Below are 26,195 nucleotides of genomic sequence, written 5' to 3'. Positions count from 1 at the left end.
CACTATTGGTAGTACTCAAAATAATTATTGGCATAAAACATAACTTGGTAATGAGTAATGGGGAAAGGTTGTAAAACATTGTGAGAAACGGCTTCTTCTGAAGTGACGTAGTTTTCGAGAAAGAAGTAATTTTCCACGAATTTGATTTCGAGTCCTCAGATTTAGAATTTGAGCTCTCGAAATCAAGCATCTGAAAGCACACACCTTTGTGTGACAAGGGTGTTTTTCTGTCATCAATATCTCGCAACTTCGACGACCAATATTGAGCTCAAATTTTCACAGGTTTATATTTTATACATATGTTGAGAAACACCAAGTGAGAAGACTTGTCTTTGACAATTACCAATAGTGTTCACTGACTTTAAGTAGGAAGGGTGTCATGCCTGAAATAACAATGAATATATTTACTTTGACTGTTTGAATTATTTACCACCAAAAGAAGAGACAACTGAGCAGATCATATTAATTTTACTACACATGGGTGAAAAAATCACAAATCTGTCTGAAAGAAAATAGACAATTTAATATGCAAATAATATCAATGCACAAAAGTTATGAAGAAAATACACAGAGAAGATAAAAGCAACACAAAGAAAGTCTAAAATTACACATTGTGTTTAATGAACATAAAATGAGCACCACTTTAACAAAACAAACAAGAAAAAACAATGTAAAAAGTACAATGATTCCAAAAACCAAAGGTAATATACAATGCCTTTAAAGGCACTGGACACTATTGGTTGTCAAAGACCAGTATTTTTCAAACATACGCATACAAAACAAACCTGTGGAAATTTGGGCTCAAATGGTCATCGAAATTAAAGAGATAATGAAAGAATCAACACCTTGCTGCATTACTTTGTGTGGTTTCAGATGTGTGATAATAGGATTCAGAAGAGGGAGCTGTTTCTCACAAAGTTTTATACTACCAACCTCTCCCTATTACTCGTTACCAAGTAAGTTTTTATGCTTTCAACTACGTTTGATTAATAACCAATAGTGTCCATCAGTGTCTTTAAAGGCAGTCGACAGTACTCACAATAATTATATTAGCATAAAACCTTACTTGGTAACGAGTAATGGGGAGAGGTTGGTAGAACAAAACATTGTGAGAAACCGTTTCACACAATATTCGGAAACGGCTCCCTCTGAAGTGGAGTAGTTTTCGAGAAAGAAGTAATTTTCCACGAATTTGATTTCGAGACCTCAGATTTAGAATTTGAGGTCTCGAAATCAAGCATCTGAAAGTACACAACTTCGTGTGACAAGGGTGTTTTTTATTTCATTAATTATCTTGCAACTTTGGCGACCGATTGAGCTCAAATTTTCACAGGTTTATTATTTTATGCATGTGTTGAGATCCGAAAATTGGGAAGACTGGTCTTTGACAATTACCAAAAGTGCCAGTGTATTTATAACACATTATACATGAATTATCTTCTGAATGAATGAATGAACTCACTTGATTGTGAGTTTGAACACAAGCCGCTATCTCGCCGGGTACCTCGGGACTTCGGCCTCTACGATGTGCGGTAACCACAGAGACCGGAGGGGCGGACTCGTTGGAGAAATATACCCCCAGGCGCCTAGCTGAGTTGACCCGCACACACACCACATCAGACGGGGCTGAGACTCCAATAATAGTTAACACTTGACACTGATTAATGTTCGGAACTGGACTGTTTCATTGAATAACTACTGGCATTGATTAGGGTTCCTGATTAGGTGATGAGGCTGATTGGTTGTTGATTCTGAGGTAATGATAACTTGTTATGTGAGGCAATCTATTCAATCAAGAATCACTAGAACTTAGTAAATTAATCACATGGACATCAGGACTGAATTACACGAGGTGCAGCTACTCACCCAGGGCATGCGGCGCTTCCAATGCAACAATTCGGATCTAGCAGCTTAAACTCTCGAACAACTGGGCATATATCACAGCTTCAAAGCGCAGAACCTAACAGGCCGAGCAGCAACAGAACTAAGTGAACTGGCGAGCAAACAGCAGAACAGGCCGAGCAAAACAGAACTAAGTGAACAGGCGAGCAAACAGCAGAACAGGCCGAGCAAAACAGAACTAAGTGAACAGGCGTGACAACAGCAGAACAGGCCGAGCAAAACAGAAGAACGAGTGGGCACGTGCGATAAGCTTATATACCCGCGCGGGGTACCCGCAATGCCTGCTGATGCACGGACCGCAGCCCGCGCACCAGCGCCCCAGCAAAAGGGGAATTCCCTCTAGCACGCCATGCATAATCGCATAAAGTAGTATAGGCATACACACACAAGCAACATACATGGTGGCTGTCTGTCAAAAATACTCTTCGAGATTGGGAGATACTCTTCGAGATTGGGGGATGAAGTGCTTCTCTGAAACGTTAGAGGTAAGATGCTAACAACAGCCGACATTAAACCTTTATAAAGGTTTAACCATACACTGATGATTCATGTGTAGTGACACATAGTTATCAGAAAAATAGTAAGTCAAGTAGGACCGAGCCCACCTTGAGATAGGAGTGTACCGTGGTTTGGGTGTATAATACACACACATTTTTCCAAATTTTAGTGTTGTAGCATTGTGTTCGCCATATCTCAAAACGGCTTGCTTTCAACGATCTCCACATGTATATTTCCCTCAGTGAAGCGGAGTTTGACTCTAGTCCCAAGAAACACTTTCATATTTGTGTTTGTATTATTGCACATGGCCTAGAGAATCCGGGTGACCAGGCATCCAAACACCTTGGGGTTTAATACAGATAACCAATCATAACAAGATATAAAAACTAACCCTCAAAAATGAAAGTTAATTCTGTAGTTATCGCCAAAGCAAATTACATGCCAAATGTTGAAAGTTTGTTTTGTATCACATAATACAAAGTTTCCTCGGGACTATAAAACCTTATCTTTCCTAGAGTGTTTTCTTTTTCCCCGGATACGAAGATTTTGGTAGAATTATAAAAGGGGGAGTGGGTTTCCTCAAGTATTCATATCACAGACGGAGAGCTAAGACTAGACATAAATCAGTAGACTAATCATTACATTGACTGAGAAGCAATTAGAGGATTGTCGAGTGGCACTCTAAAGGTAGGAAGTTTACACATTATTTTTGTTTCAGGCCCAGAAGGATTAAAACCGAAAAGGCTTTAAATCATGTAGTTGTAATTTTCTTAAAGGCACCCTCGGTAATTGTCAAAGACGCAGTATTCTCATTTGGTGTATACCAGCATCATCTTTGAACAAATCTGTGAAAATGTAGACCCAATTTGATCATCGAATTTGCAAGAGAATAGTGATAGAAGAACACACTTGCTGCACAAATTTGTGTTCTTTAATATGACCATTAAAAGGATTCAAGGCTCTTTTATAATATTTTGAGTGAGACATTGCAAATTCAAGACATTGCCAGTTTGAAGGCAGTGGACACTATTGGTAATTACTCAAAGAAATTATTAGTATAAAACCTTACTTGGTGATGAGTAATGGGGAAAGGTTGATAGTGTAAAACATTGTGAGAAACGGCTCCCTCTGAAGTGACGTAGTTTTCGAGAAAGGAATAATTTTCCACGAATTTGATTTCGAGACCTCAAGTTTAGAATTTGAGGTCTCGAAATCAAGCATCTGAAAGCACACAACTTCGTGTGACAGGTGTGTTTTTTCCTTCATTATATTATGTCGCTACTTCGACGACCAATTGAGCTCAAACTTTCACAGGTTTGTTATTTTATGCATATGTTGAGATACACCTATTAGTGAGAAGACTGGTCTTTGACAATTACGAATAGTTTCCACTGTCTTTAAGACGTTAAACTTTATTGTTACAGATGAAAGTATAAAGACATGTGAACTAATGTTTGTATAGGTTTTGTCGGCAATTTGTTGCAAATAAGCGGCTAAATTAAAAACTCGGCGTTGTTTCATAATGTCTTTTATTCTCATTTGGATACCTTTTGTCGATCAAGTTTTTTGGCCATGACATGAAGCCCTACTCATCTATGACGATGCAAGTAAAATCACAGAGCAATGTTTTCAGGAGATTTACGTTTATAGTATGTTGTTCGTCTCACTGTGACGATTTTTTTGTGTGTAGTTATTTTACTAATTTTCTACAAACGTTATCTTTAAACCGATTTAGTTAAATGTAAATCTGTGGACGTTTGTGTTTTGTGTCCTACAAAAAGTCTCAGTATTAGTGATAGAGATAACTATTTTGGTTTCAATAAAATAATAGTATACTACAATTCACCAGACACGTTGCCAAATGCACGGACCGCGACCCGCGCACTTCCGTGCCTAGAAAAAAAATAGGCTCTCCTTCCCTAGCACTAAATCTAATAGATGTTAAATTTGCATCGGGGATAAAGAATATTAATTTTTGGTTTTTACCCATATACACCGATGTGTGTAGCACTGTATACTCAGTACTTTCCCGAGTCCTGTGAAAAAAATTCACAGGCATTTTTACTCGGGTGAGATTCGAACTAAATCATTCACCCACACCCATTCTATTGTTTGCATCCCTGTGGAGAAAAATTCTACACTTTCCGTTGTCTCTGTAGTTAAGAACCTCCCGTAGACCCTTGTGCCCCCAAATTCCTTGTGTGGCAACCCAAGAATTTTTTGTGATCCCTTTTTGTTATGTTTTCGATCCCCTTCAAGGTAGAGTGAATGTGACTTTACCCAATGTTCCATTGACAGAGTGCAAACCACACTGACTGTTGAGATGAGGTCTCTAATGCAAGGATTCGTCTGTGTTTCACTGGTACTCGGCCTGTCAGTGCAGGGAGAAACATTGGGGTAAGAGCAATTTGAAGTCGATAACAGACCTATCAAACAATGCAGTAGTGTAGGTATTATTTTTATTCCCTGCGTGAACGCAAAGAAGATAAAAGAGCTTTTATTTTAACATAATCATCCTTATATAGGATTTGAGGCATTGCATGGTGAGGTATCAATGTATATTTGGTTTGCGGTAACACCATGTGTGTATCTACTTGCCAGGTAGAGTTGTTCTTAGGGAACTGTCTTGCTTTATTCTACTGCCGTGGAGTAGATAATCGGAGGTTCGGGAGACTTCGTCTCCTGACGATGACTAGAGCAAGCTAGTCGAAACGTTGAGACCAATTCAGAACTGACTCCACGGCAGTACAGTTAATTACGATCCTATAAGCTAAAGTAGTAGTCCAGTCTAATTTCTATACCATCCGCCCTGGTAATAGTTAATAAGCAGGACAGTTCTTTTCAGAACTGAGAAGTCTCCCGAACCTCCGATTATCTACTCTACGGCAGTAGAATAAAGCAAGACAGTTCCCTAAGAAAACTCTACCTGGCAAGTAAATACACACATGGTGTTACCGCAAACCAAATATACATAATCATCCTTACTACATCCCTATCTTCATCATACCTTCAAATTTCCCTGCCGAGTCCTGATGAGAAACACGCTTACCGTAAGCGCAGATTTACCCGCTTCCGCAAGCGCCGATTCTTTGCTTACGGTAAAACAGAGCCATAAAAGTGGGCCATTGTGTATCTCCTCAGCAGAGTGTGGGTTCGAGTCCTTGTCATGACACTTGTATCCTTAAGCATGACACTTGTGTCGTTATGTGTCCTTATTAAAACCGTTGGTCCTGTGTGTTGTGCAACGCATGTAAAAGAACCCGGTTCTTCGAAAAGAGAAGTGGTTCGCCCCCCCCCCCCCCCCCCAACCCTTGTACGTGTTTTGATTGGCGCCAAATTGCACCACATCAGCTTATAATCATTGATTTCATAACTCAAAAACATAGTTCCACATACCCCGCAGGAAAATGTTGTAGCGCCTTGAGCGTTACTGGGTGACGGACATGTGCATCTATATAAGAAGCATCTAATTAAATTGAATGATATTTTTTTCTTCTGGTTCTTTATACCAGGGTGAATGAATGCAGTAAAGTTTACCATTACTTACGGACTCTGTCTATTACAAAGTACCACACCGAGTCGTATAGTTTGAAGTGCGGATGGTGGCAACGGTGCACAAGAACAAGGTTGGTTCACTTTAGTTCAATAAATCAATCTTGAACGGTAGAGATTATTAGATCTATTTTCTGGGGAACTAGGTATCGACACACTGGTGGCACATTTACCATAACAATATCTGTGGAAAAGACAGAGGCTAGCTACAGACGTACTATGTGTAAAAATAAACGGTACCGCCCGCTGGCTTTGCGTAAGTCAGCTATTGTAGGTTTTACAGTAGTCAACCGAAATGAATTCAAGAAGAAAAGCGTGTCCTCTGTCAGTGGCCGTTACGTTTCGATACTTTACGTTACGTTACGTTACGTTGCTTTACTTCACGTTTCTTTAAGTTACATTACGTTACGTTACGTTATGTTAAGCTATGTAACGCTACGTTACGTTACGTTACGTTAACAGTATGATATAGTGACGTTTTGGGTCAAGACTACGGCAGTTCTCTATTAGGGGAAGTGACAGTTGTCTTTGTAGAGACTGGCATCAGGAGTTACTAATGATAGGATTGTATCTAAATCTATGTCTGTTTCACCACAGACTAGCATCGTATCCACAATATTACACAGAATGGACCCCTGAGGAACGAACTGAATGTTGCGATGGATGGCGCAGAGATCGCTTTGGTCAATGTGCAATGGGTAAGTGACTATATTAGGAGATACCAGTACTGGTAAATACATTTGCACGATATTGCACACAATGCAAAACTATTTTGTGACATTGTTTTACCATGGAGGCCATGGTTTTACTCAAGCTTTCTTCCACCATTATCTTAAAACCGTGTTAGTTTAATGTAAAGCTGTGGACATTGTGTTTTGTGGCCTACAAAAAGTACCCAACAGAAAAAAATGCAACAAAATGATGCTTACCAGGATAAGGTTACAACCACAATACCATGTCACATGTATGGGACTGGCATCCTGCCCAATTAACAATTTTCAACGCACCTTTTTATTATTTATTCATATTTTTTTATTTTTGACAGCTGATGATGTCCTACTACGAAAAACTTGTTGTTTTACTTTTTATTTACGTTTTTTAATTGTATTGTTCTAGTCATTTGCGATCCACCGTGTATCAACGGGGATTGCGTCGCACCAGACACCTGCCAATGTCAGCCTGGATACACTGGTATAACATGCAACACAGGTATGTAATAACCTTTTTATTGCTTGATAAAACAACACGAACAGCAACATCAACAACTACAACAACACGATCCAACATTCACACTCTGATAATGAGTTGGTTTAGTTCAATGTGAACATGGGAGAGTTATTTTTCAGAAGATGATCAGAGCATACTGATCGAAACGTCGAGTTGAAACCAACGGTTCTTTTCAGAACCACCCCAACTCATTAGAGATAGTCATTACGTGGTGTTACCGCAAACGTTTCTATATAGAGTTATTTTTATTACACAATGTACGCAAAATCTGACTTGACTTGACAAAATCTGACTCTGATCAGAAATACAAGTCCTCGAGTTCGGTGCTCTAAACACGCCACGTGAAAGTGTTAAATTTAAAGTTAAGCTAGTACTCCATCTGACGTAACTGTTGACGTCATTAGCGTAAATATCTGTGGAAATAATGTGTATGAACATTTCCTCGCCATAGTATTAACCCGGATCACATAATGATTTATATCGCTATAATCTCGTATTGCTCCGTTATTTTTCTCTTTGATTTTTTTTTTTTATTATTTCATTCCTTAAAGACATCGACGAATGTGATCTGCAGATCAGTATAGGAGTCTTCAACTCTGTTCTCAAGTGTGACCACATGTGCATCAATTCCATCGGTAGCTATAGATGCGAATGTGAATTGGGATACACCCTGAACACTGATCGACATACGTGCAAAGGTAAGAAGATAAACACACCACAGAGGGCAGCAGAGTCCACGGTTCGGGAAAGGTCCACAGAAAATGCGTGCAAAACCAAAGAGAGCTGTTGCAAACAAAAGTTAGGGGCGTATCACAAAATGGTGGACAGTAGATCATGGGATGATCGCTAGAATTGTTCAAAACCGTAGTCCCCACTTTTGGACCACGCCATTTTAGTATGTAGGTATAAAATAAAATACAGAACATCCATTTCTTGCTGTTGCTTGGCGAAAAACCTGCACCGTATCACGAAAAGAAACAATTACGGCGACAAATAGTGATCTAAAAATCCTCGGAAGCCTGTGATGTGGCTGACGTCATTCGAAGCATGATCGTGTTTCGTTCCCACACTGTACCGTTATAACATACATTGTAATTCTTCAAACCCCTGAATAAAAGGATGCCGATTTACAGGCTCGTTCGACAAAATTATAAGTTTAATCACACAAGCGCGAGTGGAAATACGAACAAAATAGTACGTCTGCGTCTCATAACTCGGCCGCGCGTTTGATAATAAAAATTTAACACACGCATATCGTAGCAACGAAAAACAAATGGCAACTTGAACTCGATGATGTTCAATGAATAAAAATCGTGGGTTTTTGTTGTAGGCCTTTGCGTGTAATCCGACAGAACCTTGGAAAAGGTTCTTTCACTGCCGTGAACGATTGGTCAATACTCCCAGTGTATACAGAGGTTGTCAAAAAATACTGTTTTGACCTAAAATGACCCAAGAATTGGTCTGTTCATGAACTGTGCAGTTTTAGAGCTTAGCAACAACCAAATTCGGATTCAGTATCATTGAAAACCCTTGTGCGTCAAATTTTATGCGGTCCGGAGATGGGGACCACGGAACCCCCTAAACAGGCCCCTTTTCAATACCCATCCCAAGGTCCACAGGAGGTACACTGGTGCAGGCGTTTGCAAGCTTGCGTCCGACGCGTACAAAAATACCATTGGGCCCGTACTTCCTGTGAACGTGCGATACGAATGTTGATTATACGTGGCTATTTCGAAGGAAATATTTCGCACGGGTTGCCCACAGTTCAACTGATGCGAACTATTATAATTTGTGACGTCAACATTTGTATAGCATTCGCATTCGTAGTAAGTATGAACTTGGGTCTTTACCGGGTCTTTATATTCATCACTGTGTAATCTTTGTTCTGATGTCATCTTCACAATGATTTTTTGTTGTGTGATTTTCTGATTAATTGCTCCAGTCTTTTGTAACTTATAGTGCAAAGTTTAGGCAACAAAATTGACTTGCACTTTCATCCAGCGGTTTATTTTTCCTTCCTATGTATTCCAGCTGCTATTTGCTGTACTTTAAAATATGTTTAACTTTTTATCTACATGAGAAATGAAACAAATATCAAAAATAAATTAAAATATACACCTTTGTACTTGTGTTCATGCTATTTTTAGATACGGATGAATGCCTGGTGAGTCGCACCCATAACTGCCAGCAGAATTGTACCAACGTTCCTGGAGGCTTCGAATGCAACTGTCATGGCGGTTACACCATCAACGGAGACGGTGCAACGTGTGACGGTAAAGTGGCAACTTATATTCAACGCACAAACTGCGTAATACCAATCTGAATACGTTTATACAAGGTTGCAGAAATCACAGTAATTTAAAATTAAATATACATAATGCTGTAATAATTATAGTCAAGATGATTATTATGTCTACATTTCATAAAAGTACTGCGTAGAATAGATGGCCTTATATTTTGGTCCAAACCGGACCTTCTTCAGAGGCATATAGACAAGTTTAAACATAAACAATATCAATTTATAGAATAAAGAGAGGTGAAGGATCCAGAAATAATCCAGGAAAAAGCGGGAAAATTATAGCCGATCGAAAATTCTATTTCAGAAAGAATTGGTGGCTATGGACCAATAGGAGTAAAGTGGTGAGGACAAAGGATGTTCAAATGATACAAAAGCGAACTTTAAACATTGGCAACATCTAGGTCCAGAGAGAAGCAACAAACCTTGTTCCTCGGCCTATGGATGGACAAACAAAATGACAAATATTAACATACATTCCGAAAGAGAACTCTTTTTATGAGAAAGATGGAATTTAACTGTGTGGCAAACTATACAGACTTATCATGACCTAAAAAACAAAAACATTATTTTTTTTTTTGAAGGTGTGGGAGAATGTTCTCAGGACATGGCATGTGACCACTTTTGCATCATTACCAATGGTAGTTTTGAATGTGCCTGTGAGATGGGTTACCGCAACGACAGCAACAACTGCTATGGTATGGTAATTTTATTTTTAATAATAATTTCATTCATTACAAATTTAACATTTGAAATAAAATCACAACTCCTTAAAACCACACATTGGATTTTGGTCACTAACACGTCAGCAAAAGAAATTCCAAAGACTTAAAACAATGGCAAAGAGCGTAAACTCATTGTTATTTTGTGATGAAACAATATGGTATGTTTAGGATAATAAAAGAATCCACGTAAATATCCCTCGAAATTGTGGTTTTATTTTACTTCGTGAAATACATCACAGTCCATCACTTTGTAGAACTGGATGTTTTGCTCCATTGTTTTGTTTGTATTACAACGTGTACTTTCATTTTGTTAATTTGTTTGTATTTATTCCCGCTTTTTCTCTTCAATACCTGTAGATATAGACGAGTGTTCCTTAGGGGAACATGACTGTAGTCAGATTTGCATTAATGGTAATGGTACCTTCACATGTGACTGCTATGAAGGCTACGAGCTTGGGATGAACAACAAAACCTGCTTCGGTACGATCTTTGGTTTCACTTAAATCAGAAGAGTTTGAGAATAGAACACAGTATTTGTTTCATGATTTGACGTGGTGTGGTAAGGCCAAGCGGACTAGATCACCGGACCAATTAAGCCCTGGGCCCAATGTCGTAGAGCTGCTTAAAGGCACAGTACACTGTTGGTGTATCTCAACATATGCATACAATAAAAAACCTGTGAAAATTTGAACTCAATTGGTCGTCGAAGTTGCGGGAGAATAATGGAAAGAAAAACGCCCTTGTCATACGAAGTTGTGTGCTTTAAGATGTTCGAATTCGAGACCTCAGCTGAGGTCTCGAAAATTAATTCAAATGTTATAGTGAGAAACTACTTATTTCTCCCAAACTACGATACTTCAGAGGGAGCCATTTCTCACATATTCTATACTATCAACAGCTCTCCTTTACTCGTCACCGAGTAAGGTTTTACACTAATAAATATTTTGTGTATTACCAATAGTGTACACTCCCTTTGAAATGGCACAATGTTGAAGATAACAAGCAGCTTGTAGAGCAATTATGATGAATTTTAGTTTTAACAATATATTTTTTTCTTACACAGATATCGATGAGTGCGCGCCTTCATCAATGAACTGTGATAAGATTCGAATTTGCAACGTGACGGATGAACACTCTGTTTGTTCTTACTTCAAAGGTCACATTATTAACACCACCACCGTCGAGCTTAATATAGGCACTAAAGGTAAGATTGGAGTTTCATGATGGTATCAAACATTCAAGCAGTTTCTTTTCGCAGTGGAACTAATAAGGGGCACATGAACTTGCAGTACCCAATCACAATCAGATATTAGGAATATGAGATTACAAATTCTACATCACTGACCATTTTGTTATACAGCTTTCACCAACGCGCGCATTGGCAAGTTTGTATTGACTTTTTGTTGACTTATCTTTTGTTATGATGGCATTACATCTAGTTAAAAAATGAACCGCTGCACTGAGTGGTTATTCTGGAAAATGCTTCCCATGTTTACCCTTATAATAGGTGTAAACACTATACTGACATTGTACAAACCTTACAAGCTTGTAAACGCCTACAACTGTGGACCTCCTATTGTCCCTTTTTTGTTTGAACTCTTTTTTGCAACGGCTCCCATTTGTTTTGTTTTCTTCATAAACCGTGGCCCCTATTTGTAAAGTTCCCCGGTTTAAATATGTATACCTACTTTCTGTATACAAAAGGTAGCTCATGCAGACCTATGGTAACCCTAAATTTAAACCTATTACCTATGGACCTAAACCAGGCTACATTACAAAAGGTTTGGGCTACATTAATTAGGTTCAAGATTGGGCTTCATTTTGGGTCGTGTTGGTTATCCCCTCTCACACACCCCATGTCCGTGTCAGTGGGACACTTTTGATAGTTATTGGCAATTAAGTAACATTTCGAAACTGAGAACATTGTTTTGAAGCTCAATTAGTAAAGTGGCCTCTTGGATGGTCAAAATAATAAAAGAGAATATTTAACCATTATTTACTGTTATTATTGTTTTTTCCTAAAATATTCTTCTCGTTCAAGACGATGTTGGAGTGCGACTCGGTGGTGGACGATACCCTTCCGAGGGCAGGGTGGAAGTCTTTTATGGTGGTCAGTGGACCACTGTGTGTGGAAGTTCATGGGACCTGAATGATGCTCACGTAGTTTGCAAGCAACTGAACTACACCAAGGCAGCTTCCTTTGTAACGTCTAGTGCAAGCTTTGGCCAGGGTATCGGTCCTATGCATTTGCACAATGTTCAGTGTGTGGGAACCGAGAGAGACATAAGAGATTGTCCTAACCGATGTGGACAAGCTGCCTGGGTTAACTGCACGTCAGGTTGGTGCTCACCAACAGGTTTCGTGTTGATTTAAATTAGTTTAACCCTTTACTCTAAATGTGTTCTACGTTCAAGCGCAAACAATGCTGGTATAAGCGGACTAAATGACAAATAAATAATTATTGTAAAGTATCTTGCTCATCCCCAGCCGTGACACTGTGTCCTTGAGAAAGACACTTAACCATTGCTTCGTCCTTCGGATGGAACGTAAAGCCGCTGGTCCCATGTGTTGTGTAACGCATGTAAAATAACCCAGTGCACTTATCGAAAAGAGAAGGGGTTTGCCCCGGTGTTCCTGGCTGTGGCTGCTGTATGCGCCGTAGCACCTTGTAAACCCTTATAATGTGCTACATATTTGGGTTTTATAATTCATCACTGCAATAACCTATCTTTCTGAAAGTTTGTATACTCCTTGAGTATCTTGTTTGGTAGATACGTGCGCTATATAAGACTTCGATGTTATTATGATTATAATACGGACTAAATGACAAATAAGTAATTGCTGTAAAGTATCTTGCTCAGGGACCCATATTATGTCGAGACTGGGACTCGAACCCACACCTTGCTGATCAGAAACATCAGGGTTCAGTCCGGTGCTCTTTTAAGACCGCGACTCTGTTTTATATAGCAATTCAATATAATGTTGCCACTGGATCTCATCAGATTATTAATTGTTAAATCCCATTTTCACTGACTTCTAGGTAAAATACACTTTTAGAAACATAATTTAAAGTTTGTACAAGGCAAGGTCGTTTTTCCGCTGGCTTGTTTACAGCATAGACTGGTCCGCTGTATCAATAGATTTCCCCTTTGACTTGTACACAAAAAGCCATAGTCTGTCGTGCAATTGGTTGACACACCTGACCCTACCAGTGCAAATATTAATGGGTTCGCCCCTAGAATGGTAATATGCAATCTCTAGTCTCGAACACCTGGAAAACTGTTGGATTGCTACCAGTATAATATTGCTATTGGTATATTGATATAATACTTTCCAGTTGTGTAGAGGCAGGGTTTTATGATAAAATCCCAAATAGACACCTTAACTTTGTCATAAACGCATGGACGTTTACCACACCATTACATTTTGGATAGTTTTATATTGTATCTTTGCTGTTTGTATTTTATGCTGACGTCTTGATATGTGCTGAAGAAAGTATTTGCTCTGAGAACTTATTTTATGTTCCACTGGCCAACCTTTTATTCGAATGCGTGATTTTTTATCTGTCCGCCATATGGGAAAATAAAAAGGGCTGGATATGAGGATGATTCAAGAACGGGCAAAATCTCCTGCCACACGAACACCGGCAAAGGCTGAGATGTAGCATGTAATTTATTATCGAGATGATTATGAAACAAAGTTTGAGAAACCATATAAAAATAATCGGTTTTGTTTTATTATAATTAGAGATTCGCCTTGTAGGTAGTCCACCTTCCTATGGTAGACTGGAGTTGTTTTTCAACGGAGAGTGGGGTACTGTGTGCGACGACGGCTGGGACGGTAACGATGCAACAGTTGTATGCAGGCAACTCAACTTTCCCAGCCTTTACACGTATTGGGGTAGTGCAACTCCTTTTGGTCCTGGGAGTGGGCCAATACACATGACTTACTTGAGTTGCGGTGGGAGTGAGACCAGGTTGAAGTACTGCCAACACAGGCATGCTGGCTCTACCTGCTCTCATGGCGAAGATGTGGCGGTTAAGTGCAACGCGGGTAAGTATTGTTTTACACTCTATAAAGAACGCTCCTTGGAGGTTTCTATAACTTTAAAAGGAAACATTGCCCGAATAAGGCGCTGTGTGCCATAACAAGCCTATAAATATAATGGGTGATTCTCCTTGGTTTCCCAAGGCACAATATCCTTGGATTGGGCGTTTTGGGATATACCAGACCTCACCTCGTGATTTTGTTCTGCAGTAATGCACTCCTTCATCTACTAATATTTGCATCCAAATTGTAAGTATTTCATTTAAGATTAATTTTAAGCCACTATAAAATATTTCCCAATCTATTTACATGCACCCGGTTAAACTATACAGGAACTACGGATATTCGACTTGTTGGTGGAACGTCATCATCGGGGACTGTGGAAGTTCTTTACGGTGGCGCATGGCGCACCGTGTGTGGGAATGGATGGGACATCAATGACGCCCACGCAGCTTGTAGGCAACTCCACTTTGAAAGGGCAGAAAGCATATTGTCTAATGGTACGTTTAGATATGGTTCAGAACCCGGATCTTATGAATTGAGCGATTTCAGGTGTGGAGGAAGTAACAAAAGATTACTGGATTGTTCTCGCACGACGAACACCGTCTGTCAGCATAGCCAGGATGCTGGAGTTATATGTGAAATCGGTAAGTCTAAGATTACAATTAATTTAGTCGCAATTTCAACTTAATGGAGCCTAATCTTGACCACCCTGACTGATTCTATAAAACATTTCTTCTTAGCTTTTGTTTTTATTTTAAATCTAAATATCAAGGTCAAATGGGAAACTGAGTAGGTTAGGAATTAATGATTGAACGAATACAAATTTAACAGGGCGAGTCTTGAACCTGCAGCCTAAAAATTAACATGCTGCTACTCTACCAACCGAACTATTCAGCCCCATGTTTGCGGTCTCCCTATTTTTTTCAACATCTTTACTTGGGGTGCCAGTCAGAGGCCGTTATATACAAGTATTGACTGCTTCGAGTGCTATGGTTAAAACTGTGACTCCCGAGGTGATCCCCGGAGCGTTCTATTTTCCCGAGGCGACGCCGAGGGAAAATAAAACGCTCCGGGGATCACCGAGGGGGTCATAGTTTTTAACCATTGCACGAGTAAAAGCAGTCAATATTTGTTTTATAACACCCCAAACATTTCTAAATACTGTACTATTATTATTAAGTTACAGACCTGAATGCTACAATCCACGGACGACGCGAATACAGATTGCAAACACTTACAGACTATTAATTTATCATCCTTGTACACGCAACGGACGTCTGGGTACTGCACGCCGTGTGCTAGTCTGTCGGACTAGCGCACGGCGCCGTGTGCTAGTCTTCGGACTAGCGCATGGCAAACCGACGCACTATCACACGGCCGTCGTCTAGCAAAACTAAGACATGTCATGTGACGCGCTCTAAACCAATGAGCAGGCAGAATACTTGCAAGGGGTGTTATAATAACTATTATCTGCCGTAAAGCCAGGGATCGAACCCAAGTTTATGATATAACCTGAGAAGCGGCAGCAACGTTTAAGGAGATGAAACTTTTTCTTCCAAATACTAAGTATTTACCCAAAAGGCAAACTGACAGGGTAAACTTTTAGTTTGAGGTAAAACGTCGTTTTGCGAACACACAAATGTGGTACAGAAGAAAGAGGCATTGTATTGGCATAAGTTTGAACTGTCATGTTTCTTCGACCATGTCTACTGCAGGTAAATGGTGCGCGTGTGTTGCAAACGATCTTGCTTATAAGTAGAGTTGAGTTGATTATAAACTTGCGGTTACAACCATGTATAATTATTTTGTGGGAGTGCTGGCTCTGAAAAGAGCCGGTATGGTCTCGACGTTTCGAACAGTATCTCGAACAGTCTTCAGAATCATGCTGATTATGTGACTGGGCGTCGGCTTTTCCGGCTGAGGTGTTGGACACTGAATAACAATAATTTATTATACTATTTTTTTTAAATAGACAAACCGCCCAGCTTCAATTGTACTGCGCTTCAGGTGTGCAGCCAGACAGGCCGAAAACTGATCTGTGCCTGCGTGGAAGATGAAGAACATGAGCTGACCAATATGACCGGTTCTACAGAAGGTAATAAATTAAAGACAAAATCACAAAATTAATATCTTGCCCAGAATTGAAATGCTTTGTTCATTCTAAACTCTCACCTTGTTCATTCTAAACTCTCACCGACTGTATTTGTAAATAAAAGTAAAAGTAAAAGTAAGCTTAAGACCTACACTGCAAAAAATCCAGAGTTATTTCTTTATGTTGTAGTGGGAACCTTTTAGTGTTTTCAACTGCTAAAAAGATACCAGAAAGTCTCCATTGAACACCTACGCTTTTGCAGAGTACATACGGCGTCAAAGCTTCGAAAATCTCAATCTCAATTTCCCACATTGAAGTAATTTTTTGTTAAATTCTGGTAAGATGTTTTTTTATTATACTTTTTTTAATGAAACTTTTTCTTTGTTTTAACAATGTCTAATCATTATTGTATCACGTTTTCCTCTAAGGCCCTTGTAGAAACGACGACCCTACGAATCCGACTAAGATCCACCTGTGTCGAAACCGTACCGGAGAATTTAGCTGTGGGTGCGTGGAAGGGTTTCAGCTAAACATCGAAAACATATTTTGTCAAAGTGAGTTGCGTACATCTACTATAGTCTTTAGCTCGAACTTTCAAAGGATATAGAACAAGAGAGAGTAAAACACTTTTTTCCCTATTTTCTTTGTTCCATTATGATTTGATTGACTTCCAACTTAAGGAGCTTTTCTTTAGTACATAAAAATGTTGGCGTCTGAAACAGTTAGGAGCGCCTGGGTGCGCTAGAAGGCGAAAGATCGACTGTTGCAGTCGATCGGAACGACTCTGGAGCGCCTTGGTTTCAGATGTCGATCTTGTCATTAGCCGAACCTAATGTAATAGATAGGTTATAAAATTCGCCTGTCTGAAAACCAAAATTTATTTTGGTCGACCGATAGAGTCGCTCCTAGTCTATTTGACTGAAACGGGTAACGATTGTCCATTTTTGTTTTGTATTTACAGGTGAAACCACGCATGACTGTAATACTATGCAGTCATGTAGGAACACTAAGGGTGGATATGACTGCCCCTGTATAGAGGGATACACGAGAAATGACGAGACTGGAGAATGTGATGGTAAGAGTGAAGAGGCAGGGTTTGGCTGTTTTTTTTTTTGTTTTTTTTTTTTTTTTTTTTTTTTTTGGGGGGGGGGGAGGGATGGGGTGGTACCAAGATGAACTTATGCGCTAAGAGGTAGCCTTTGATGGAAGTTCAAGAGTAACAATAATGCTCAGCATGCAACGTCGTTAGTTTAATTATCCATAGTAAAAAACTTAAAGACGCAAGTTTAAATGTCCTCTAAAAAAAACCTGTTATTATCAATGGTTTAGTACTGTGGTTACCACAGGTACGTAAGGATTAAATTGAAATAGCTTTTTTATAAAGGAATGCTTTAGAAATCATGGGAAATCCCACTGGAGATCATTTTTTGAAATGTGAATTTTACCAACACTGAAGTGCCTGTGACCCATAGAAATAAAGTACGTCCCCTAAACATTTGAATGAGTCTCTCTGAAAGCTCTTCGAGGAACGAATGAACTCAAGTTGGACTCCAAATTGAATTCCAATGGAGGCAATTGCATTCCTAAATCAGACAATTGGAAATTCACTAAGCCTTTAAACCATACTTCTATTGTATTGCCACGTGAACTTTTGGGACGCTAGGTGACAGTAGACTTACTCTCTGAATGTAGAAGAGTGAAACAAACCACTCTCGCCAACCACTCTTGCAATTAGCCATAATGGCGGACAACTCTTTCTAGTGTAAAAGACAGGTACTTTCAACTCGATTTAGAGTGAAGTTCGTTCATGTTTCACTCAAATAGAGTGATTCAGATTGACTTTTACTCTCAAAAGAGCGAACATGACACCCCGACAAGAGAGTGAAATTTTCACTCTTTTACATTAAGAGAGTACCATGGCAAGTCCATTACTGTTCTCAGTAATATGCGCATGCTCAAAACTACATAAACAATGGAAGTTTTGCATAAATCTGCTGCCATTCAGCATTCTATGTCTCACATTTCCCAATATGCAAAGAAGATCCTATAGCCTGAACATGACGTCACACTTTGAGGCTCGTGAATTACGCCAGAGAGTGGCCTCAAGCTTAGGTCAATCCTCGTCCATAATCACATTGGCACATAAGATCCATTAGTTTTTACCCGTCATAATTTCAGATATTGACGAGTGTTCAACCGACTATATGAACTGCCCGGAAGCCCAAATCTGTAACACCTTCAACAAAACTATCTTCTGTGAATGTCTGGAGGGTAACGCAACTGACTGTGATCTGGGTAAGATAATTCCATCAAATGTTAAGATAATAAAAGTTATCATTTTTGATAGTTAGATATCCCACTCGAAGTATTAGTGAACGTACAAATATGACCAGAGAAGAAGCATATAACGGTTCTCATAAAGTAGTGTTTCGTGTCTCAAAGCACTGTTTAAGATGCTTTTTAGATATGACAGGTAATAATAATATGCGAACTTTATGATTATGAGACCCATTTAAATAGTGGTTTTAGATGGTTATGCGGAGCAACCTGCAGACAACCATTGCACAAGAAATCACTGCGTCAAATCCTCTTCCGAACGACAATTGCTATTGGGTCTTTGCCTTACACAACACACAGCACCAACAGATTTACGTTCCATCCGAAGTCCGACTCAATTATAATACCTCGTCCCTTAGGACCTGACCTCACACCTAAACGGTGCTGATCAGAATCATCTGAACTTTGTTCTGGTCACGGCTTTCACCGGTCGGCCATAGCACGATCTTGAAAACATATGTCTTGATAGATCACCCTCCAAAGATTAAAAATGTAGCATAATGGTAAACAAATTGTTGCTTGTGACGTCATACAGACAACTGTATCAATACCTGTGCTGGAGTGGAGGTGTGCACCAATGGCGCCTGTTCCTGTTACCAAGGATATTTCCTAAACACCGAAAACATGCCTTGCGAAGGTAAATATGATATTTTAAAACCCGACTGCATTTCCAAGCTTCCCACAATCATCGATTTACTCTACAGCAACATCTGTAGTTTCTGAACAAACTTACTTTTCTTGTTTTTGAGAGCTGATAAGCGTGGTTTGATAGTGGGTTTAATAAATTATCAGCTAAATGTAAAACCAAAGGTGACGTTCATATTTCTTGTGGATGCAATATATACCAATGTCATTAGTCACCATCGCTGAGGGTCCTTAACCTCAGTGAGGGCGCACTTTGGGCATGTGACGTCATACACATGGGGTCTAATAGATGGATTGCGCATGACGTCATTGACCACCATCTTTGATGTAGAACAATTAACAAGTTTTTAATGATTGTCTTTCACATGTGCGCATTTCATCAAAGACTCAGGCCAATGGAAAAGTGAAAAAAATGCGAATTATATGTTAACATTTTTCTTTCTTTTTCATCTACGATCAGGCGGTGGTTGTGGTGAGATGATCCATGAGTGCACTGACATGGAGACTTGTAACAACACGATTGGAGGCTACGAGTGCCCATGCATGAATGGCTTCCTCAGAGGTCAAGGGGTCAACGCAACATGTGACGGTAAAGTTGAACATCGGCTCAGATTCTTTAAAATACCAGTAAAACAATAATAACAGACAACTCGATGTCAAAGAAGAAGTTTTCTACATGTTAAGAAAGTTGTTAGGGTTGAGGTAGTTGATGCCCAAGGTCGACTCCATCGATGACTCAAAAATCCGATCCGTGAGCCACATACTCTCAGGCATGTCACAGGTTGTAGTTATAGGGAGGGTTGGACCATGGAGATGTCTCTCACGTTCCCTCTCATTTCGCTGCTGACCCTTAGCGGTTGCCTGAGCTAGACGATTTGTTCAAGGCTAGCAGTGCCTCTGTGCAACAGTTGCCTCCATGAGGCTCGATCTTCTGCCAGTCTCTGGCTCGAATGGATTGGAATGAGTTACAGTCTAAAACTTTAAGAGAGCACTTTTGCCTTTCCTTGAACATTTTCTTGGTCTTTGATGGTTATAAATTTTTATATAACATCCAGGCAGATCCTTGCCATTTGATTGGAGGATTATCCGTCACGTGTAATAGCAAATAAAAGTACTATTGAACGCTACGTCACGTGCATTTTTCGTTCCATCCGAAAAGTACGATTGCAGGGTGAGTAAAATTATCACTGCGTGGGCACCTTTGGTAATGCAGCAGTGTTACTGCAAGGAACGTATTTTGGCGTGTCTCAAAACAGACGCTTTGTTTGTTTTGAAATGTGTATCCTCCAATCAAAATGGAAAAAAGATCTACTTGGATGTTATGAATGTTTTTCATTCGTACAATAGTGCAACAATCCATCTTTCAACTCATGAACATATTCGCACCATTGCACTCATAAACATTCATTATTTGTATAATATCAAAATTGAACTACTCTGCAGATATTGACGAATGCATGGAGGAAACCGATGGTTGCGATCATCTCTGTATGAACACTGTTGGTGGATATTCTTGCGCCTGTGTGGCGGGTTTTACATTACTAGAGGACCGTCATACTTGCGTCATGCCAATGTCCCTACAAGGTAAATATAATGTATATCTCTATTTAGATAGTTCACATGTCATCGGTTACATTATGTGCAATATTTATTTATATTAAACGGACCAACAAGTGCATACTTTCTGTTCTTCTTGTGTTCTGTTCTATAAAAGCGCATCCATAGAGTCATCAAATGACTGCTTTGTGTTATGCGCTCAAAAAAACAAAAACGTTTATGTATTGTTATTATTTATACTTTTTATTGTCTACTATACATTTGTGCGACTTAAAAGTATTATCAATTTATTTATCGTTCTTTATCACTGTAATGTGTTTTTAAATCAACCTCTTGTTTCATGCCACTTCGTATGAAGTTGAGTATAAGAGAGGTCAAACAAAGTTTTAAAAGATGTTAAATTTGCATCGGGGATAACATCTCTTATATCGTTGCGGTACCCGCTGCCAAAACATAGGATTCGAACTGCCTCTAGCTACCGGGCAACCTCAGTAGTCTAGTTGGTAATGACACTGCTCTAGGATTGCAAGTGTCGTGGGTTGTAATCCCACCCGAGTAATATGCCTGTGATATTTTGTCACAGGACTCGGGAAAGTACTGAGTAGACAGTGCTAACACACATCGGTGTAAGGGGGGAAAAAAGAAAGGAAACAAAAACTAAATAAAGTTTTAAAAGTTATGCAATCTCGTTTTTCTGTTTCAGAAGCATACATGGCGGTCAAAGAAGGTGGCACTACCAAAAGGGTATGTAACATGATTTGATCTGACAATCTCTATCCCTTGTATTATTTATGTCATGATTCATTAATTCGTTAATTTTGTATTTTTCCTTTTATTGGTGAGAAGAGTTCAATTGGTGGATGGTTCTTCCCACTTGGTATGATCGTGGCGTGTGCTCTCGTTGCTGCTGTTGGTGAGTATACAAAAACAGTTTATACAACCATTACTTAAATTCCAGATGAGCTGAGTGTACTGCTCGAAAAGTCGAGACTGACAACGGCTTTTCTTCAGAGCCAAATTACACTTATCCCATAAGAGATTTTACACTAAGAGTGTAGGCCTACCGACAAGTCTCTTCAAATGTTTATTTTTAAAGTTTGTGCACAAAATCCTCCCAGCCTTACTGCACATCCACAACTATTTTTTTGTTTTAATCTTGTCATTTTAGTGATTGGTAGAAAGAAGTCTGAGAGGTTCCGTGATGGCACAGACAGAATGATGTCGGGTGAGTGAAACAAAAACACATTGAAAGGCATACGACCGCCACTTTTGTTTGGCACTTTCACTCTAGTTAAGGAGGTTTAATGTCGTCACGTAACATAAAGAGAAAATGCTAATTACTAAAAAAAAAAATAGCTATACTTTTTGCGTCATAATCCGCCCTAAGCACGCCCAAAGCGCATGTGTTATACTAACTCTATATAAAGCTGGAAATCTAGCTTTAAAAATGGCGCTTAAGAAATTACAAATAAGTGTAAGGAAAATTTCGACAAGTGAAGTCTTAGGCCTACTACTAAAGGCAGTGATAGGCAATAATTATTGATGATTTTAATGTTATAACAGTGTATTGGTTTGAATTGTTCCCTTTCAATCACACTATTCAGTCGATTGATTGCAAGTGGATTGTTAAAGGTACTGGACACTATTGGTAATTGTCAAAGACCAGTCTCCTCACTTATTGTATTTCAACATAGGCATAAAAAAACAAACCTGTGAAAATTTGAGCTCGATTGGTCGTCGGAGTTGCGAGATAACTATGAAAGAAGAAAAAAAACCTTGCCACACAATGTTGTGTGCTTTTAGATGCTTGATTTCGAGACCTCAAATTCTAAACTTGAGGTCTCGAAATCAAATTCGTGGAAAATTACTTCTTTCTCGAAACTATGTCACTTCAGAGGGAGCTGTTTCTCACAATGTTTTCGTTACCAAGTGAGGTTTTATGCCGATAATTATTTTGAGTAATTACCAATAGTGTCCACTGCCTTTAATCAACGTTTAATTAAATGAATAAATAAAATATAAAATAAGCCATTTTTTTTAATTAAAAAAGTGTGTTTCTTTTGTTTGTTGATTGCAGCCGCGGAGTCACTGAGAGAGCGTATAGCTGGGTCCGCCGCCCGGTCCGGAGCACAATCCGACCGTAGTTCCGGCCGCCACGGCAGTCAGCTCTCCCCCGTAAAACCACGCTCTGACACGGCAGACGGCATGGGAGACACGTCCATCTAAACGAGCTTCAATTCGCCTTCCTGGTTCGACGTTCGCCCAGGAGGAGACGATTGGATATCACCCTCGACTGACCACAATTCTTCCCGACCATGGCTTAATTTTATATAATTTGTTTAAGTTTACACCGGGGATACTGAATATTTGTTTTTGGTTTCATATGCCTATGACCACAGGACTCGGGGTAGGGGAAAGTACTGAGTAAACAGTGCTAACAGTAACACACATCGTTGATTTTTTTTTTTATATTTATAGCTTTACGATTGATATCGGTGCAAAGTTAACTGGTTACTAAAATATTGTATGCAGATCATGTGTATTTATAGGCATACACTTTAATACTTCTGTTGGCCTACATTTCGTTAAGGAAATTAAAGAAAGTCACTCACAAGAAGGTTTACTCATTTCACTTTATATTTATAACCCAGATTATACTTGCAGCAGGTTAAAGGTATTGTCAGCAAATAGTCAGAGGATTTTGTAAAAAACAAATGTAGTTAAATCATGTCTACTACAGAGGCATTGCTAAAAAAAAAAACCTGGGAGGGTCCGAACTCCGAATGTGAGGATATAAGTTGAAATTATGGCATTTCACATTTTGGTAAACTTTGGGGCTTAGATTTTCTAGAGGTTTTCGGAACATTATCCTCAGCACAACAAGAAACAACACAGAAACAAAATCAACGGTAAGAAACACAGCTGTTGGCAACATTTGTTATTTGCATAAAAAAAAGTATTTACAAGCACAGAAACAATAACATGTTTTTTGTATATAATCTGGAATAATATAAATTTAAGTACACAGAAATATTTCAACTTGAATATATAATGTTATGAATGAATGCTTATAAGTATATTAGATAATGTTCATAACAATGATATGAAGGTGGGATATTATTGAATGCTGAATTTAAATGTACAATTTTATTGGGTGGGCTGCACTACCAGGTACTCCAACACAACTACTCCAACACAACTTGTCAACTGTAACTTCACGACTTCCAACTGAATTATAGCACGCCAGCAATAACTTGACACGGAGGTTTTTGTAATTTTATTTAAAGGCAGTCGACAATGAGTAATCTTACTGAGCAAAAACAATGTTAACATTGTCGACTGTGGATGGACATCCTCAAAAAAAAATATGAGTCGCTTTACACGTTTTGAATTCGCAAACCCCAAACTTTATATAATGTGGAATAGCTGATTTATGGTTCACACCACGGCTGTTTAAGGTTGAAACCACGGCTGTTTATGGTTAACACTGCGGCTGTTTTATGGAACAGCTAAAAGCACAATTGTCTTGCCTTGTCTGCGCAGAAACTCTGCGACAACATATTTACAATTATTTAACATATTAACATTAATAACAAAGATAAATTGTAGATATTTACATTAATTTTTGCAAGCAGCAGTTAATTAAACTTTTCTGAAAGAAAGTGTGTTGTGTTAAATGTCCTCTTCCAAAAAAACGTCACAAAAACTTGTCTTCTTAGAGTGTATCAAAAAGCGTTTTATACAACAATTTTTCTTTTTTTTCCCCCTAAATAATCAATCCATTTTTGGACGGAATGTGTTAAAATATTTCACAACTTTTATCACATAGACTTAAACAACAGACATGTCATATTATGTCTACACCTTTTATTCCAGTGTGTACAAGTTGTGTAGTGTTCTCTACATTCAAGTTTTAAAAATTGCATGAGTTGATGGTTTAGTTTTCTTATTGTATTTACATAAGTTTACATATTTATCGCCTTTTTTCTATCCAATCCGTGTCAGAATGTATTTGTTTCGTTTTCCTAAGCAAAACTGTCCCTGCAGCATTTACAAATGATCAAATTCAACTTTAACGACAGATCAAAATCGTTTTCAAGGCACCGGACACCTCTGGTAACTGCCAAAGTCCAGTATTCCAAACATTATATGCATGGAATACAAATCTGTGAAGATTTGGACTAAATTGGTCATCGAGGTTGCAAGAGAATAATGAAAACAACAAATCTTGTTGCAAGAACTTGTGTGCTTCCAGATACCTAAAAGATGCTTCAGGCCTGAAGTCTTTGATGAAATTCAAATATATGAGTGATAAATTACCTCTTTCTAAAAAATTACTTTACTTCAAAGGGAGCCAATTCTCACAATTTATTTTTACTATCAACATTTCTGCATTGCTTTTTACCAAGTATTGTGCTATATTTTGAGTATTTACCAACAGTGTCCAGTGCCTTTAATCATCATATCAGTAAGCATACCATTCTATCTAATGGGCTCATGATACTTTTCTAACAGGTTTTCTCTATTTTGAGGGCTGGAGGAGAGGCTATTTGATGTGGAAAATAGCGCCCTCAGTTTGCCAAAGCTGGAGAACTGTGTTCAAACCCAGTTAGGGGAAAATCGTCACTGCCGTCAAGGGGTCATTATAATAGATAAGCCGTTTTTGACTCTCGGCTGAAAAAGCCGCGCGGAGAGGTGCATTTTTGACTTGAATTATTTATTACCAAATGCAAATTTTAAGCGTAAAATGGTTATAAAACGGTATCTACGATGTCTGTTTGGCCAAAAAGGGTAATAGTTAAAGTCACCTGGAAGTGATATTTTGTCAAGATAAAGCTTTTGTCACTAAAATATGTGTTTTGATGAGTAGAGTATGAAAAAAACAGTTAACTAAGGTTCTAAAAATGTAGTTTCCATTGTGTTTACAAATTTAAAAGTAGGCCCGACCCGAGAGGGCGCTGTTCGTGACGTCAATCGAGGCGCGATATTTGAAGCACGGCGGCTCGAAGTATTTGCTGCACAGCGCTGGAAAAGACGTCGGACCGGACCACTTTGCAAACTGACCCCATTTTTAGTTTTTTTGCTGCCTCAAGCAGCAATACATCAGCAGCAATACACGTGGTCGACATTGCCGGAAAAATGCAAGAAACAAACCTTTTTTCGAAACGTACAAACTCACGACTAGGACTTGCATGTAGATCGAGACAAAGTCTGGCAAAGTCTGCCTCGATTGACGTCACAAAAGGAGTAGGCGGATTCCCCCAAAAACAACTTTATTTATTTTTTAAACATATAAATCGTTACAAACAATTAC

General features: G+C 38.9%; 1 protein-coding gene across 4 annotated transcripts; it reads left to right on the top strand.

Moving 5' to 3' along the window:
* Positions 1–1,122: 1,122 nt before the first annotated feature.
* LOC139951677 (uncharacterized) lies at positions 1,123–25,298 on the top strand. Of its 4 annotated transcripts, none has more exons than XM_071950677.1 (24): positions 1,123–2,387; positions 4,699–4,797; positions 5,913–6,026; positions 6,550–6,650; positions 7,069–7,161; positions 7,731–7,877; positions 9,327–9,452; positions 10,060–10,173; positions 10,558–10,680; positions 11,264–11,404; positions 12,242–12,538; positions 13,948–14,253; positions 14,580–14,894; positions 16,223–16,345; positions 16,771–16,896; positions 17,304–17,417; positions 18,521–18,637; positions 19,215–19,316; positions 19,785–19,913; positions 20,768–20,908; positions 21,585–21,625; positions 21,728–21,794; positions 22,050–22,106; positions 22,959–25,298. In XM_071950677.1, exons 2-24 carry the CDS (start codon positions 4,724–4,726, stop codon positions 23,105–23,107), a joined length of 3,117 nt encoding a protein of 1,038 aa, XP_071806778.1. In that variant the 5' UTR covers positions 1,123–2,387; positions 4,699–4,723; the 3' UTR covers positions 23,108–25,298. The 4 variants fall into 4 exon arrangements, with proteins under 4 accessions (XP_071806778.1, XP_071806777.1, XP_071806776.1 ...); XM_071950676.1 differs by having other exon boundaries at positions 4,660–4,797; XM_071950675.1 differs by having other exon boundaries at positions 1,123–3,087.
* Positions 25,299–26,195: the final 897 nt, after the last annotated feature.

This window comes from Asterias amurensis, chromosome 19 (genome assembly GCF_032118995.1).
Source record: "Asterias amurensis chromosome 19, ASM3211899v1".
Classification (NCBI taxonomy): Eukaryota; Metazoa; Echinodermata; class Asteroidea; order Forcipulatida; family Asteriidae; genus Asterias; species Asterias amurensis.
The sequence above is the reverse complement of the archived record's forward strand: the minus strand, read 5'-3'. Positions and strand labels throughout refer to the sequence as shown.

What these genes read in the sequence shown, in the direction of transcription:
- LOC139951677 (XM_071950677.1), top strand. Translation starts at nt 4,724, where the DNA reads ATGAGGTCTCTAATGCAAGGATTCGTCTGTGTTTCACTGGTACTCGGC. An exon ending in GGCGGTTAAGTGCAACGCGG is followed by an intron (nt 14,254 to 14,579) that starts GTAAGTATTGTT and finishes TAAACTATACAG; the next exon opens with GAACTACGGATATTCGACTT. An exon ending in TGCTCTCGTTGCTGCTGTTG is followed by an intron (nt 21,795 to 22,049) that starts GTGAGTATACAA and finishes TTGTCATTTTAG; the next exon opens with TGATTGGTAGAAAGAAGTCT.